The sequence below is a fragment of the Stegastes partitus genome, unplaced genomic scaffold, assembly GCF_000690725.1.
Source record: "Stegastes partitus isolate 25-593 unplaced genomic scaffold, Stegastes_partitus-1.0.2 Scaffold1762, whole genome shotgun sequence".
In the NCBI taxonomy this organism is placed as follows: domain Eukaryota; kingdom Metazoa; phylum Chordata; class Actinopteri; family Pomacentridae; genus Stegastes; species Stegastes partitus.
This window is the reverse complement of record NW_007579493.1, coordinates 88490-103340: the sequence shown is the minus strand read 5'-3', so window position 1 is coordinate 103340 and position 14851 is coordinate 88490. Positions and strand designations below refer to the sequence as shown.

The 14851-nt window shown below is 41.6% G+C and overlaps 1 protein-coding gene across 1 annotated transcript in view; it reads left to right on the top strand.

The window, feature by feature from the left end:
• Positions 1 to 1345: 1345 nt before the first annotated feature.
• LOC103372465 (receptor-type tyrosine-protein phosphatase zeta-like) overlaps positions 1346 to 14851 on the top strand; it is a 99919-nt gene continuing 86413 nt past the window's right edge. The window contains exon 1 of the mRNA XM_008302120.1: positions 1346 to 1540. Within this exon, the coding sequence (XP_008300342.1) occupies positions 1480 to 1540 (61 nt within the window). The 5' untranslated portion in view covers positions 1346 to 1479. The remainder of the gene's footprint in view (positions 1541 to 14851) is intronic.

The window sequence follows — 14851 nt, the reverse complement described above, 5'->3', positions numbered from 1 at the left end:
ACCAAGTTCTCTCCATCCCTGAAACGCTTCACCAATATCAACACTTTCACTGTGTTTATTGACAGACTCTTGTTTTGAAGTCCCTTTTCTATTTGAGGGTTGTTTTACCAAGTAAGCAATTGTTGCCAATGCTGGAAGTTTTTGTGCGCTGTAGTTCTGCATTTGTAGAACAAAACCAGCTGTCTGAAAAGACCTGTGATTGGTCAAAGTCTCCTGTCACAAGTGAGATTGTCTACATTCTGAAAACGGAGCCAAGAACAGGTGCAGAAGTTTAGTTTCCTCAAAGATATCTCAAATTACAACATGCTGATGTGTTGTTCTGGATTTGTTTCACTGATAATGCCAAAAATAAAAAAATAAAATAAAATAAAATAGCAAGCTTTAACAATAAAACGTATCATCACCATTATCATCAATTATCCCATCCCTGGTTTTACTTGGATCAAAAGCAAAGGTTATGATGTTATCCATCCTTACTTAACACACACAAGAGCCACTTATTCCATCTGATCAGCCAATCAGAAGCAAAAATGATCCAGGATGAAGTTTTCTGTTTTTCTCAATAACCAGTCAGATGTTAGATTTTCTGTCACAAGTGCCCTTGTGTGTGTGTGGTGTGGGGCTGATCAGGGGGTGAGGGGCCCTGAGAACAATCTGCACATCCCCTCCCCACCATCACCATCCACTCCCACCTCCCAGATCTGGGTCCGCAAATAGTATTATTTCATGTCTGTCGCTGTTCTTTTTTCCAACCTTTCAGCTCTCATCGCCGTGAACCAATAAGGTGCAGAGTAAAAAAAAGAAAATAGAAGAAAGAGAGAAGAAATAAACCAGGGAAGAAGAAAGGAAATACATTGGATGAAGAAATTAGGCGCTGGAGAGCAAAGGTGAAAAATAAAAATTGGATGGAGAAAGAGATGCTGGGAAGACAACAGGACATGAGTGAATGAGAAGAAGCTGGACAGATAGAAAAAAGATAAGACAGAGGAGTAAATACAAGACAAAATTGAGGTCATGAGTCCAATTGCCCCCAGCAGAACCCCGCCCAGATGATCTATCCACCGAAACGACTTTTAAAATGTTCTGATTGTACATTTACCATTGACCTTCAATTCATATCTGTTTTGTGACAAACAATAAAAAATAATGAAATAAAAATACTGTCAGTGTAGCTGTGTGCAGTCAGTGTCAGTAGTGGATGTGTGGAGGCAGAGGGCCGGTGTCACGGCGGCTGTGGGCGGCGCAGCCCTTCAGTCTGACGGCTCCTCTTCACTCAGTCAGTGGCGGAGCGCAGACGGAGCAGCGGACCGGGACCCGGGATCTAATATCACCCCCCAACAGCCAGAGCACCACCTGCAGCAGCAGAGCTCAGCAGCATGGAGCTGTGAGGGCTGCGGGCCGACCGGGATCTGCTTCCCTTGAAAGAAATCACTGTTTTATTTGCCTGTTTATCGCATCTGTGAGCGTTTATTCCACAACATGGACACAACAGGCTGCTGGCTGCTGCTGGCAGCGCACTTCATCTTCATCTACCAACAAGGTAGGGAATGAGGGTAATTCATGTTTTGTCCTCACACGACAGAGAAACCTTTAAATCTTCTCATATGTTCACATTTAACCGAGAGAGAGCTGGTTTCAACTTGCTGCGCCAACTTTAAGGTGATTGCGCAGCCGCTTCAGGTGAGATGTGGGAAATGTGCTCCTCTGCCTGAAACAAACCAAACCCGTCTGCTTGTTGTCTGTATATTTGTATGTATGTTACAGTTACAACAGTTTTGCTCTGGTTTATTTCCAAATCTGAATCCAAAGTACGGTGCGTAACGCTTCGTGCGTGTTTTGGAAACGAGTCCAGAACGCAAACTCCTCACCGATGTGTTTTTCTGGTGACGGAGACGTCCCTCGTGTTTTCTGTTGATAATCGCTCTGTGTGTCTTTGGGATCGCAGATTAAAACGTTGTGAGTCGCAGAGCGTCACATATGGACTCCAAACCGGAGCTGTCACGCATGAAAAGAGAAGTTTGGACACGGTAGTCTGACTGGCTTATTAGGAGTGTCAGAGGCTCTGACAACAACAGCAGAAGTAATCCCAGAACGCTTCTCAGAAACAGATCTGCTCAACTCTAAGCTTATGGAAATTGAATTTATGTTATTTTAAAGAAAATACATGTTCTTAATGAATGTTGATGTCATTGAAAGTGCCAGGGTCCTGCTGGAATGTGGAGGTGTGATGTTGAGAGTGTTTTAACTGTCAGCCTCAGTGGCTCTACAGACTTGTCTGCTGTCAAATGCCATGCTAGGTAAAGTAGGCTCTCTAGCTTCCAGGTTTAAGTAAAGCCTGTCTGTGGTGACTGTTCCAACTTGCCTGCTTGAAAAAATTAGGGGTGCAGGTTGAAAAAAAAAAAGGAGTGTTGATGTTGCAACACTCAACATGTCTTGTTGTACTCATAATGACACTTCCATCTCAGCCAATCAGGAGCTTGTAAAGCTCATTTTCTGATGTACAGTAGCAACAAACTCTTTGTATTTGACTTATTTACTGATACAAATCTGAGATGTGCTGATATGTCGGAAGTTATATCTCACTGTAGCAGTTGTTGAGTAGTTAATTTACAGAAAACGTTTACTAATGATGAACCATTCATTGTAATAATAGTACAATCAGTAATAATGTAAAACATTTAAAGCTTCCAGCCTGTCACCGTGGGACTTTGAAGCTTTTTATTTTCTTCATAAGCTGCATTTCCACTGCAGTAACTTTACCTCAGAAACTAAGAACCCTGCGAGTTCCTTTACCTACAAGAAACCTGGAGATTCTAGATGAAGTTGCAGAGAAATTGTTTCCCAAATCCCTGTTGTTGTAGTTGTGCTTTCTGAAGGTTTGAGAACTTTTGAACAGCATTTTACAATCAACTTTTGTAAAAACATGTTTTATTTTTGATTAGTGCTTCAATGCAAAAACGGGGCTACATTTAAAACATTAGAGGACTTGGTTGAGTGTGTTTAAACATTTACTTAGTGGTTTAGGTTATTAATTGTTAGAAAATAGTGAAAAGTTTCAGTGTTCTTCAAAATCCAAGGTTTGTTCTGATAGAAGTTTCACCTCGCTGAGTAGCTCTTCTGTCGACGACGTGTTTGGCAGATGAAGTATTTGTTAAAATAATTGTCTTGCATTTGGACTTCTTGTTTTTCATGTTTTAGCTTTCAGCAGTTTTTTTTCTTTACCTTGTATGAAAGTATTTCAGAAGCCTCATATCACAGTGTTTCAACACTTCATAAACAACGCAGCTTTCCAGGGAAATTTGTTTCCAAATTCAGCGCAACATATTCGGCATCTTTGAAAACTTTAAAATCTCTACTAGAGATCAAAATGTAATGTGTGTGGGTTTCTGGTCACACAAAGATGTTTTGTGGTAACAGACCCACACGTGTGTCCTGTGGGGTTAAAGAGCTTTAAGAAGTCAATGGAGATGAATTAGGATTTGTCACCATAAGCTCGAACACTGGAAGGGTTTTTCAGCTCTTATCCTCTGGTTTGCCCTCCCAGCCGTACGGTGCAATTGCAGTGTGCCAGAGAGGACACTGATCTGCTTGGTTGAATCTTTTCGGGGGGGGTGAGATGTGAAACAAAGATTAGGGGGAGAAGCTGGTCGCAGCCAGTTTTAACTGAAGAGATGTGAAACCTTTTGTGCCTAGGCCAGTGAGCCTGGATCTGTGCTGGACGGTACCTGCAGAAAGCTCTTGCCTCCCTCACGCCTCCTCCCTTTTCATATTGGCTGTTTATAAATGAAGCTTTGATGAAATGTTGGGGCACAAAGGAGTTGCCAGCTCGCTGAGGAGGTAGCACAGGAATGGTGGATGGTGAAAGAAAAGACGCACGAGGAGAAAACTCGGCACCATCTGTCCTCCCAAAAGATATTTGTGAATGGGTAGTGCCAGCCGTGCCCTGTGCTCCGTCTGGGCTCATGGAGTCTCTGGGCCTCTTGTTGTCTAACAGGGAGTCTGCTGACAGATGGCCGTCACAGTAAGGCAGTCTGTCAGTCAGACACATGCAGAGGGTGGCTGTGGATGAGATGCCCATCACACACACTGAGGATGCCCACCTCCAGCTGTGCTAAATAGCAGGCTATTTATTGTCTGCCATCTATAAAAGATCAACTCATATTTTCTGGCTGGAAGCAATGTTCGTACACCTAAAGAGGTGTAACACAGTTAATTGGTTCCTGTTGATAATATTGGCAAAAAAGTTTGTGTCCCAAGTTTAAATATTTTTAAGTCTACTCTTTTTCTGTTGTGCTTTTGTTCCTCAAGTGGAGAAATATTTATTAATCCATGTTCCTACTGATGAATCTAATGATGCCATATTGGTTCATAGCTCTGCTTTTTTTTTACCTTCAGCTGTACACAAGAATGTCAAAATATTTGAGACAGTCAGATTATCACCTTCCTGCCCAACGTAAAGATAACCTTTGTGTACTCATGTTCACCAGACTAGGTATTAGACCTTTCACAATTATTACAGAAACACTTGACTGCACATATTTGAGCTGACTGCAGTCATTTTTCATAGCAGGTTTTTTTTCACCTGTAAAAAAAAAATGCAATAAAAAGGCTGGACAGACACTACATATAATGCATAAGTGTAATATTTCAATCACTATTTGCATGTATTTTTCTCACTGCTAATATTCTGCATTTTGTTGAGCATCTATTGACATTCACGTCATGGATTTATGTGCTACACCAAACACCACAGCACCAAGGTGGGCGCATAAAAGAAAAAAAACACTGAAAGTAGTTTTGTCAGATTTGGTGAAATGGTGGCAGTCAAAGGCAAGAATATCTCTAATTTATAAGTAAGAGGGAAAGCATCAACAGGAACAGGCAAATAAGTTGTTAATCACAGTCATTTGTATGACAAGTAATCAGTTAAATCTATGTTTGTGGCAGCACTTCTTCAGGTAGTGCTGTTGACATGAATTTTTCAAAGCTTATTCCTAAAATCTGAATTTATTTTTTTCGAGCCAGTTACCTCCGATGACAATAATTCTGTTTGAACCAATGAACAACATCACCATTTTGAAAAGAGGGCCAGTATGCATGGCTCATTGGAAATCTCAAAGAAGTTCACTTTTCTGTCTGAGTGATATGTCAACACTGTGGATGTTGCTTGGGATTGGGATTTTCAGGCCTCAGGAATATACAGAATAGTGTGGAGTAGGAACTTCCTACTCCTACAACATGACTTACTAATGACCTGAAGCCATTCACAAAGTCCTTATCTTAACGAGTGGCTTAACAACAGCTGAATATCTTGTCTTTGTCGACCTCCAGTTCTTACTTCTCGTCTTACTGCTGAGTGTCAGAACACCGTGACATCAGTGCTGGATGTGGTTACAGGTGCAACAAAGCACACATGATCACAGCCAACAGCACCTCGAACAGAACCTCAGTGTGCTGGCACTAAACAAACTAAAGCTGGGAGCAAATCTGTAAATGGCAGATCTTTCCGTCTGACTCACAATACCATTTGTTTTTTTTTTTATGTGGCTGGGAGATATAGCTTAAAAATGTTAAACAAATATTTAGTCTATATCAATCTTTACTACAAAATGTTAATGACCTATTTTTAGTAAGGATGATGAGGAGAAAGGTTTCATTTGAATTTAACCACTTTTTTGAAGAAGGTAAGACAAGAATAAGTACTTTTCCCTATGATAAAAAAAACCCCCAAACAAAACAAAAGATCTAACCTTGATACACACTGAATAAAGAGAACAAATGAAACCCAGAGGCACATGGGGGGGCGGCCAGGGTTAGGCTTTCACACCGCGCTGAGGTTCATGTTCAGATTAACCGGGAATAGCCGGATGTGCACCCCGACATCAAGTCCGTCAGCCCTTAGAGTGTGTGAGTGCTGGGAGTGTGTTGATTGTGAGCTGGAGGTGGAGGTGCCTGCCACAGCCTCTACATACTGTATAAAAGTCCATTCAAATTGTCTTCATTCTCTGAAGCAAAACACAAACAGGCTGTCGTCACCTCAGATGACCTCCTGTTTGTCTTTCTTTGTTGCTCCTCTCCTTTACATTCACGTCTTTATTTCTTCCTAATTCTTGCCACCTCCTCTGCCCCTGTCCCTTTTCTTTTCTTTCATTTTCCCTTCATCATCGTCCAAAGCAGCTTCGACAGGGCAGACGTCCCTCGTTTGCCCTACTGGTAGTCACACACACACACACACACACAAAAAAAGAAAGAAGCAGATTTCCAGTCGTGGCAGCAGGGATATTTGATGACCAGATTAGTGGGTATTAGGCTCAACGCCGTTCACTCAGGCATACACAGGGGCCACTGGTTTGAATCCTCCTGAGTCGCCCCTCTTTTTCTTCCCGCTGGCCCACGGCTGAATGGAGGCCAGGTTTACGTGGGGAAACAAGCAGCCAGATCTTCTGCGGAGGTCAGTCGAGGAGGCCAGTCCATCCCTCTGCTGCCTCTGCGGGTCTGGCCCGGTGAATTATGCTGTCAGAGGGGAGATTTGTTTTGTAACAGTAGGAAAGGGGGCAACTACAGAAAGAAGGGAGGTGTAAGGGGGGTAGACTGTGGAGGGATGGTGGGGTGCAGAGCAACACAGAAAAGAAGAGGGTGAGGGGTGATTTGGGAGGGTTGGGGTTGGGGGGGGGGAGACATTTAAGCGTGACGCATGATGGCACTGCGATTTGTCCCAGTGGCTGCGGTGGTGAGGAGGAGAGGACGCTGTCACACTGTGAAGCTGGAGCACAAGTGTGGGAGCGCAGTGTGTTAGGGTGGGGGTGGTGGTGGTGGGGGGGGGCAGAGACTCACACATTCCTCCTCCAGCACCTCGATGGTTGGAGGCCTCACAGAGTGATGGAGCGCAGGTTAAGCAGCACTCCTTCCTTCATTAGTCTTCGTTAACACCCCCCCCCAGCCTCATTACAGCCCTAAGCCCTCGTTTCACTATGTATGTCCCATCTCCGTTCTCAGGCCTCCTTTTGCTCCTCTGCACTCGTCCTAAGAAGTTGTTTGATCCCAGATTTGGCCTTTAAGGCATCACAGTTTATGTAGAAAAAGAAAAAAATAATGAATCCAGTGTTTCCAAGTGTTCTTCATTGTGTTTGTTGGATAATTTATCCAAACTCAGATGTTGTTCAATAGGTGATTTTTCATGCACTAGTGGTACGTGTCCACAGGATCTGCTACTTCAATGCTTCCCATTCACCATCTATGTGAAACTGCAGTACATTCTGGTATGGTCATGTTTAGTTTTGAGAGACAGGGCGTCACGCTGTTCCTCATTTGCGTAATGTTGAGGTTTCGGCTATTTCATGCAAATGGGGTGTGTAGGGAAGGTCCGACAACTTGCAAAACTTTCGTAAAACTTCTAAACTAACATTGGTAATCTAAAATGAGTACAGATCAACAGTTGCATAGCCTCAAATGGTTTCAGAAACACACTTCGATGGACTGTTTTGTAATAAAACAGAAAGTTTCCATGTTGGTCTGGTTTGAAATCCAGGAGTTGAGAACCTCCGAGTGAAGCGTCGTCCAATGAGGTGCAGCCGGTGTTTGAGTGACTGTAGAGAGTCCTGTGTTGACTCCTGTTATTGAACATCAAGCGTCCAAAGTTGGGAAGTGACGCGATGACTTGCCTGTAAAAGCACCTCTGTGGACACGTATCATTATGCATGTCTCAGGTCACCTACATAATCTTGGTTAGTTTCTATTATCAGTGATCAGAATGGAGGATATAACCTTCTGGTGTACTCGTAGGTGCAGTTTTCCAAATCTGAACCATAGCTGTGAAAGTGATCACAACCAATAACAACTAGCCATTTATTGGGCTGATAACATTTGATGCAGGCGCCACCATGTAAATAATCAATTACTGACAACTGATCCTGGATCTGCCACAAATGATTCAGTTACAACCAATGTAACTCCTCCTACTTTTTTGGCATCACTTGGCAAAAATTATGTAGTAACTTTCATTTTACAGTAATTCAAGTGGCCTGAGAGGAACCTAGATTTCTGGTCTTTTAACCCAGAACAGGTGAAACTGTACAAATAGCAACAAAGATGACATTAGGGTGAAGTGGCACTGTTGGTTCCTCCTCCTGGTTTGACTACCAGGTGAGGCCACAAATAGATGTTGACTTCTAGCTTCATTGTCTTTTTGCATTTTAAGCATTGTCAGGTGGGTGGGGTGTAGAACAGAGAGGGGAAAGGAAAGAGCTGCTGGAGGACTGTGTGTTAAAACTTTGCCTTTTTCTGTTTGTTTTTTGTTTTCCTTTCTATAATGTTCAGAGTGTTCTGTGAACTATTGCACAGGTCTTAAAACACTCAATTACTGTCTTTACAGTGTACAAAAATTTACCATGAAAACTGTAGTTCTAGTCTTTGTATGATTAATTTTTGGCATCACTGTGTGGCTCATTCTAAACACGCTTCTTGTCAGTTATCTTTTTCCTCCACACCACTGATTAGGTGAAGTCATCAGTGAACTATGCCTGGGCAGGAAGAAGCCAGAGGCACCTCTGTGCAGCTCTTGTGGAGGCCTGTAGTAGTCCTGACATGCAGTTGTCTGACCTGTCAGTGAAGATAATCTATCTGGAGGAAGAAAACTTAACATAAGGTTTATTTTTATGATTTAAACATTTTTGTATTTTGTGTGAACGAAGCAGATTTTAGTTGTATCAAGAGGGTTTCCCGTTGTGCTGTTTAACTGAGGACTGCTGTCTTCTTGGCCCTAATTTTAATCTCAATGAGATTTTCACCTGGTCAAAAAGGATAATCATTAAATCTTACTGCACTGTCAGTCTATGCTAGAATGTTCTTCCTGATCTTCAGACCCATCAAACATCAGAGCATTCCTGCTAGTCCACAGAAATCCTATACTGGCACAGCCATAGTTACGATTGTTACTGGACAGAATAGGGCTAATCATACTACAAAGGGACATTTTGATAGAATAGAATAGAAGAATAGAAAAATACTTTATTTATCCCAGTCTGGGAAATTACTGTGGTATAGCAGCAAGAGAAAAACACCAATCCCAACAGAAAAAGAGCCAAAGTTAAATACTATTTAAAAAAATAAAAAATAAAAATAAGTGAATAAAATAAAATAAATAAAACAACTGTACAAAATGTGCAAATTGCTATGAAACATGTAGTTTGTATCTCGTGATCCTGACTGCCATGATGCCGTAACTATCTTCAAACCTAGTGTTGCTCCTGATATCTTTGAAGGCATTGCAAAGTCTTGCTGTTGGTAGCAAGATCATTAATGTGACAAACTCCTGACAGCTGTCAATCAAGCATGATTTAACCACACCCTGATAGTCTGATCAGCCCAATGAGCGTCTCTTTGAGCTGGGTTTTATTTTTTGACTTACTGTTTGTCTTTCCAGAGGCCTTCTCCCATTACAACTACACAACATCAAGAACGTGACATTTTGTTTTACCAAAGAACCAGAACACAAAAAAAAGTTGTTCTGCTGTGATATTTACATTAAGTAAAATAGTCATTCTACCAAGTGGAAAGCATACAGGTCAGCTCAGTTTACTTTGTTTTTAGTTAAGAAACAGATTTTTTTTTGCAGTGTATATCCTCTGGGGCCAGCTTTTTTTTTTTTTTTTGTGCTTTCGACATTTCTTCAGTCCGGCTCCTTTCCCCCCTTTTCTTTCCTCAGCTCTTAATCTCTCATTTTCTCTCTTCCTTTCACAACTTCTCTCTGCTGTTGCACATCCCCGTTGTCCCGCATTTCTCCCCTTTTACAGCCTAATGCCTTCACCCATCTACTGTCCCTCCCCGTTCGCTCCCCCTCCTTCCCCCGCTTAATGTTTTTTAATCCTCCTCCTCCTCATTTGTCTCCCCTCTCGTTTCTGGGCGGGTGAGGGATAAGGGGGTGTTGAGGGTGGCTTGCTTTTGGTTAGCCCACCATCTTGTCCCTGCTGGTGTCCGCCTGGCACTCCGCCACCACCGTCAGCCGCCCTCCCCCTCTCCCCGTCCTCCTCCTCCTCCTCCTCCTCCTCCCCTGTGCCGTTCTGGACACTGTAATGGATGACGGGGCAGATCCGGGTGGCCTATGGTGCCTCTAAAAGAGGGGCCACTCACACCGGGGCCCATTGCTGTGGAAAACAAGTGGAGCCCCCATAGAGTAGCTGGTGGAGAGCCATTTGATTTGTCCTCCACTTTCCTCCACTCCTCAGCTGCATGCAAGTGTGTGGTCTCTCTTCGATCCTGGATGTTCGATGGCCCTCGTCTCTCAACCAGCTGAATGCGAAATCCTAAAACGTGATGCCAAAAAAGGCCATCGATAAAAGGCCTGCGCAAAGTCCTCTTCAGTAAAAAAGGCAGATTCGCTCCTTTTCTTCCCCATTCACCAGCTTGTGGAGGGGATCTAAGCAGGTGAATGAGGAGACGCTTTAGGCAGATGTTGCCATGCACAAAAGGATTCGATGGGCCTCAACAAGGCTTTTCAAGTATTTACAGGACATTTACATTTACATTTCAGGCATTAGTCTGATCCTCTTATCCAGATCAGCCTCCATTGAGTTCAGCAGGAGAATAAGCTTAAATTCAGCGATCAGCGACATTACAAGCTAACAGTGGCAGGGGGTCGAGCTGTACAGCGCCATGTCAGGAGTCCAGAAATTCTAAAGAAGTAAAAAAAAAAAGAGAAAATACAGCTACAGAGTAGGGAATCTCGTATCTTGGTTTTTCAGTGCAATTCCAAATATTAAACCAACAAGGAAATTTCACTTGACATAAAGCCTTAAGTGCATGACTGTGGCCTTTATCAGCCCGTAACACCCTGTTAGTTCATTCATCTAACTTTATACATTACGTTAACGCACAGCTTTTAAATAGGATTATTGTTATTCTTTTGTACATCTCAAGTTCTTCGCATTACATTCTATGTAACCTTCCACATACATTCTCAGGCAATTAAGTTGCACATTCCTGCATATTGGAAGTATTTCTATTAGTTTGTGCGTTCTGTATTCCCTTGATTGCACTCGCTGCTAATCTGACTTGTACCGCTGCTTCTTATTTGTCTTTCAATACTTCCTGTCCACTGACTTTTAAAAAAATCTATATGTTGCTGTTTCCTGTTATGCACCAAAACAACAAGTCAAATTCCTCTAACTGAAAAGGAAACGCTTTCTGATTCTAATTCAGATTGTGAATCAAATGTGTAGGACATATTCGGCTCCTAGCCTGAGGTTGGATGTATGTTTGTTGTTTTTTTTATGGGACGTGGGATACACAAGATGGTTGGTATCATGACGATGTAGTCGGCCTAATATTACAATGAATAAATACAGATACAGTGAAAAAGAAGTCTGTTTTTATTGACACAGTAGCATGAGAGTGCATTTTCTTTGACTTGGTTGGAGGATTGTGATGACAAGAGCTCTACAAATTAAATGTACCTCCTACGTCCTGATGATGAGGAATTACTTTTTATGCCATTATTGAATCAGATCATTTTAAAACAGATGCACAGCGTGAAAGTGACAAAACCATTTAGAATAAATGTGTTTTAAAAGTGTTTACAATACGTCCAAATTGTGGTCACAGCAGGTATTTATTGATTTTGATATTGATTTATTGGATTAATGGCAGGTTATACATGTGATTCCTCTGGCAGGTTGGCAGATTAGTACTAAGCTAAACCATGTTGCCTGGTATCATAAAATTATTTGCCATTTTCTTTTAGAGAAGCAGCAAACCTTTCCAGTTAAATAAGTGTGAATACATTTTCACACCATCACAATGCAGTTTGTAACTTTTCTTTAATCCACTGCAGCAAAATGTGCTGATCTTGATAATGCTATCGCATCAAAAACAAATTAAATGTTCTCTTGTAAAGTCGTGCAACTACTTGATGGTTTATATGTAAAAAAACAACAACAACAAAAGATGGTTGAAATCGTTTGATGAATACAGCCTGGTATGATGGACAGCTGATTCTGTTCCTACAACAACATGTGACCATGCAGACAACAGAAATCATGCATTCCTTTTTACTCTGCGAAGGTCAGCTGTCAATCTGACCTGTAGTTTCAGCTTGTTTGAAGGCTGAACAGATGTTTATCCCAGAGGCACTCACTCCTCAGGTCAGAGGATAATCTGTCCTCTTGGTCAGACCAGTTCTGTACATGTCTCCTTGTCAGAGCAAGGCCCCTGGTTGTGTTGACATGACTGAGCTATTGTACAAAGATTTGAAGGATTTGATGAAAAAAGCTGCACTTCACCCACGAGGTTTGTCTGCAGGGAGGGACGTGTAAAAGCTGTGAAAGGTTAATTCTGTTTGAGACAATTAACCTTTACAATTAGCAGTTATGTCTAATTTGAAGCAGATATGAAGCAGCTGTCTTCAAATTGTCACTGAATGCAGCTGAAATGGATTTGAGGTGAAACCAAAGTTAACAAGTGCCAGATGTGCAGCTTGGCCCACAGGTCCCTGTCAGAAAAGAGATGTTTTTTTGTATACAGCCATGTTATTGTTGTTGTCCTCCTGTTCTGACAATTGGCAATTTCGAGAAAAATTTCAGTTCAGCATCTTAAAGCTGCAGTTTCTACACTGTGCAGTGTTTAAGTCAAGCAACACTCTTTCTCTCTTCTCTGCAAAAGGACTAAAAATGTAAAGTTGTGCCTGAGGGCAGTTCAAATTAGAGTCCTGAAAATGTGAAGAGTTTCTCTACAGAGGACTAGGAATATAATTAGGAAATTAGACGCATAAAAACATTGCTGCTTCCTGATTTTGTTTTTTGTGCAGTGGGGTTGTTTTCTGAGCTTATCAGATCTCTGTAGCATGTACGTCAATCACCAGATACAACTGATGGCAGTGATTGTGTGTAATATCGGACCCAGAAACAACAAAGAATTACATGAAAAACAGAAATGTCAGTAACTATGGGTTTGCTACATTTACTATAATACAACTTTTAACATATATATTGTGAAAAGTTTAGTACTACGCTTTAAAAAAAATAAAAAAAAGGGCAGGAGCTCATTACAATCAGAGCATCCACCCCCAAGGGACCATCTACGTCAACAGCGAAGTTGTTTGCTAAAATTCTGAAAAAGAGACGGGACTTTCTATGTTCCTCTTTTATTAAATTGCAGATAATAATTAGTAAAACACGCAGAAAGAAATGTTTATTTACATGTTGACTGAAAAAAAAGAAACGGGACAAAACTGTAAATAATGTTCACCATAAAATCCTTATTCATTCTTTTACAATGTTCGACTGTAAAATGACACTATTTTTCCTGTATTTAAATGAGCTAAAAATATTTCACAGATATTTGCTGATATTTTGTCCAATTTTACTGTTTTGTAAGTTTACAATATTCCACTGTTTTGTTTTGTTTTAACTGCTTCCTTGATTATTTAATTATTTTGACCATAAAATCTAAAAAAAAATGCTGCTGCTACAAAATTAAACTATTAATTATCAAAATAGTGACTGAAAACTAATTGTTACAGCACTAAGTGAGACTCAAATGGACTTCATAATGGTAATCATTGGTTTGAGAGTAAAGCACAACATTTGTACATGTCAGTCAGTTAGCATCTTGTCCTCACTTGTATCTGCTGTAACTCTCCCTGCTCATGCAGTGGACGACTGGTTTGAAGTCAGTTCATGTTACTGGCTGGTTTACTGGTACAGCAGCCCGGGATGGGCACTGGAGATGTTGGATAGGACGGGACAACCAAAAGCAAAGCCAGAGACGAACCTTAAATCAATTTAAACAAACAAAATTTGTATGTAAAGTGTATTGTCGTCAGTTAATGACGGGGAGGACGTGTTAACCATCATTAGCTCACAGTGCTAAGAGGGAAAATCCACTAGAAGTGTGTCAAGGTTAAAGGAGGACAAATTGTAAAATCCATAATTTCCTCCGTGTCACACCCCTCACAGCTAATTTCAATTAGGTCATCCCTCAAAATAGTCATGCATCCCCAAGGCACCGTCACAAAATGTCCGCCTATTAATGAGATGGTGATTGTGCTGATGATGTTCGCCCACTTGCACTGAAGCAGCACGGTGGATTCACGCAGGTGAAAAAGCAATTAGTGTTTTGCTGCAGACGTGCAGCTGCTGCAGGGCAACTCCTGCTGACAGCTGTACATGATGTAGTGCTTCGCTTTATGTGGAAGTCTGCGGCAGCGGCGAGACATCCTGCTGAGAGACGGAGAGGATGGGTCACGGCTTGTCTGGACAGAAGACTCACTCTTCACTATTTGAATTAGACCAGACTGGTGCTTTTGTCATGCTGCTGTATTGTAAAAATCCCAAATACTTCATTTACTCTGACTGAGGTAACACTTTAAAATACTGTCAGGATTTAAAAGGTTATTTTTTTTTATAAATCAAATGCCACAGTGACAAAATTTACTTATGGGTTCTGTTACGGCCCTGCTGGCCGCTTGGTCTAGGAAAGTGGATGGGTGTCTGACAATGTCACTTTTCTTCCGAGGTGATCAGCTGATCCAGCCTTTTACTCAACCTGATCGCAAGCACCTGGGCCCGATGTATGGACGCTGTTAAAAGCGTGGCTGATCAGCGTCTCTTTCTCTCTCTGCTCTCCATCACTACAACACCACACACTACACGCATTCACATAAACACCACTGATTATACTGACCAACACACCTCATACTGGTATTGTTATATTTCTTTTGTTTAAATAAATGTATATATTTGTTTAAGTTTGCACTGCGTCTCTCAGCTTTTGTCATTGCCTTTGAGCCGGGTCATGACAGTTCCTACAGTTACTTGAATGTAGGTACATTTTTGGGGAACAAGGGTGGAGGACGGTG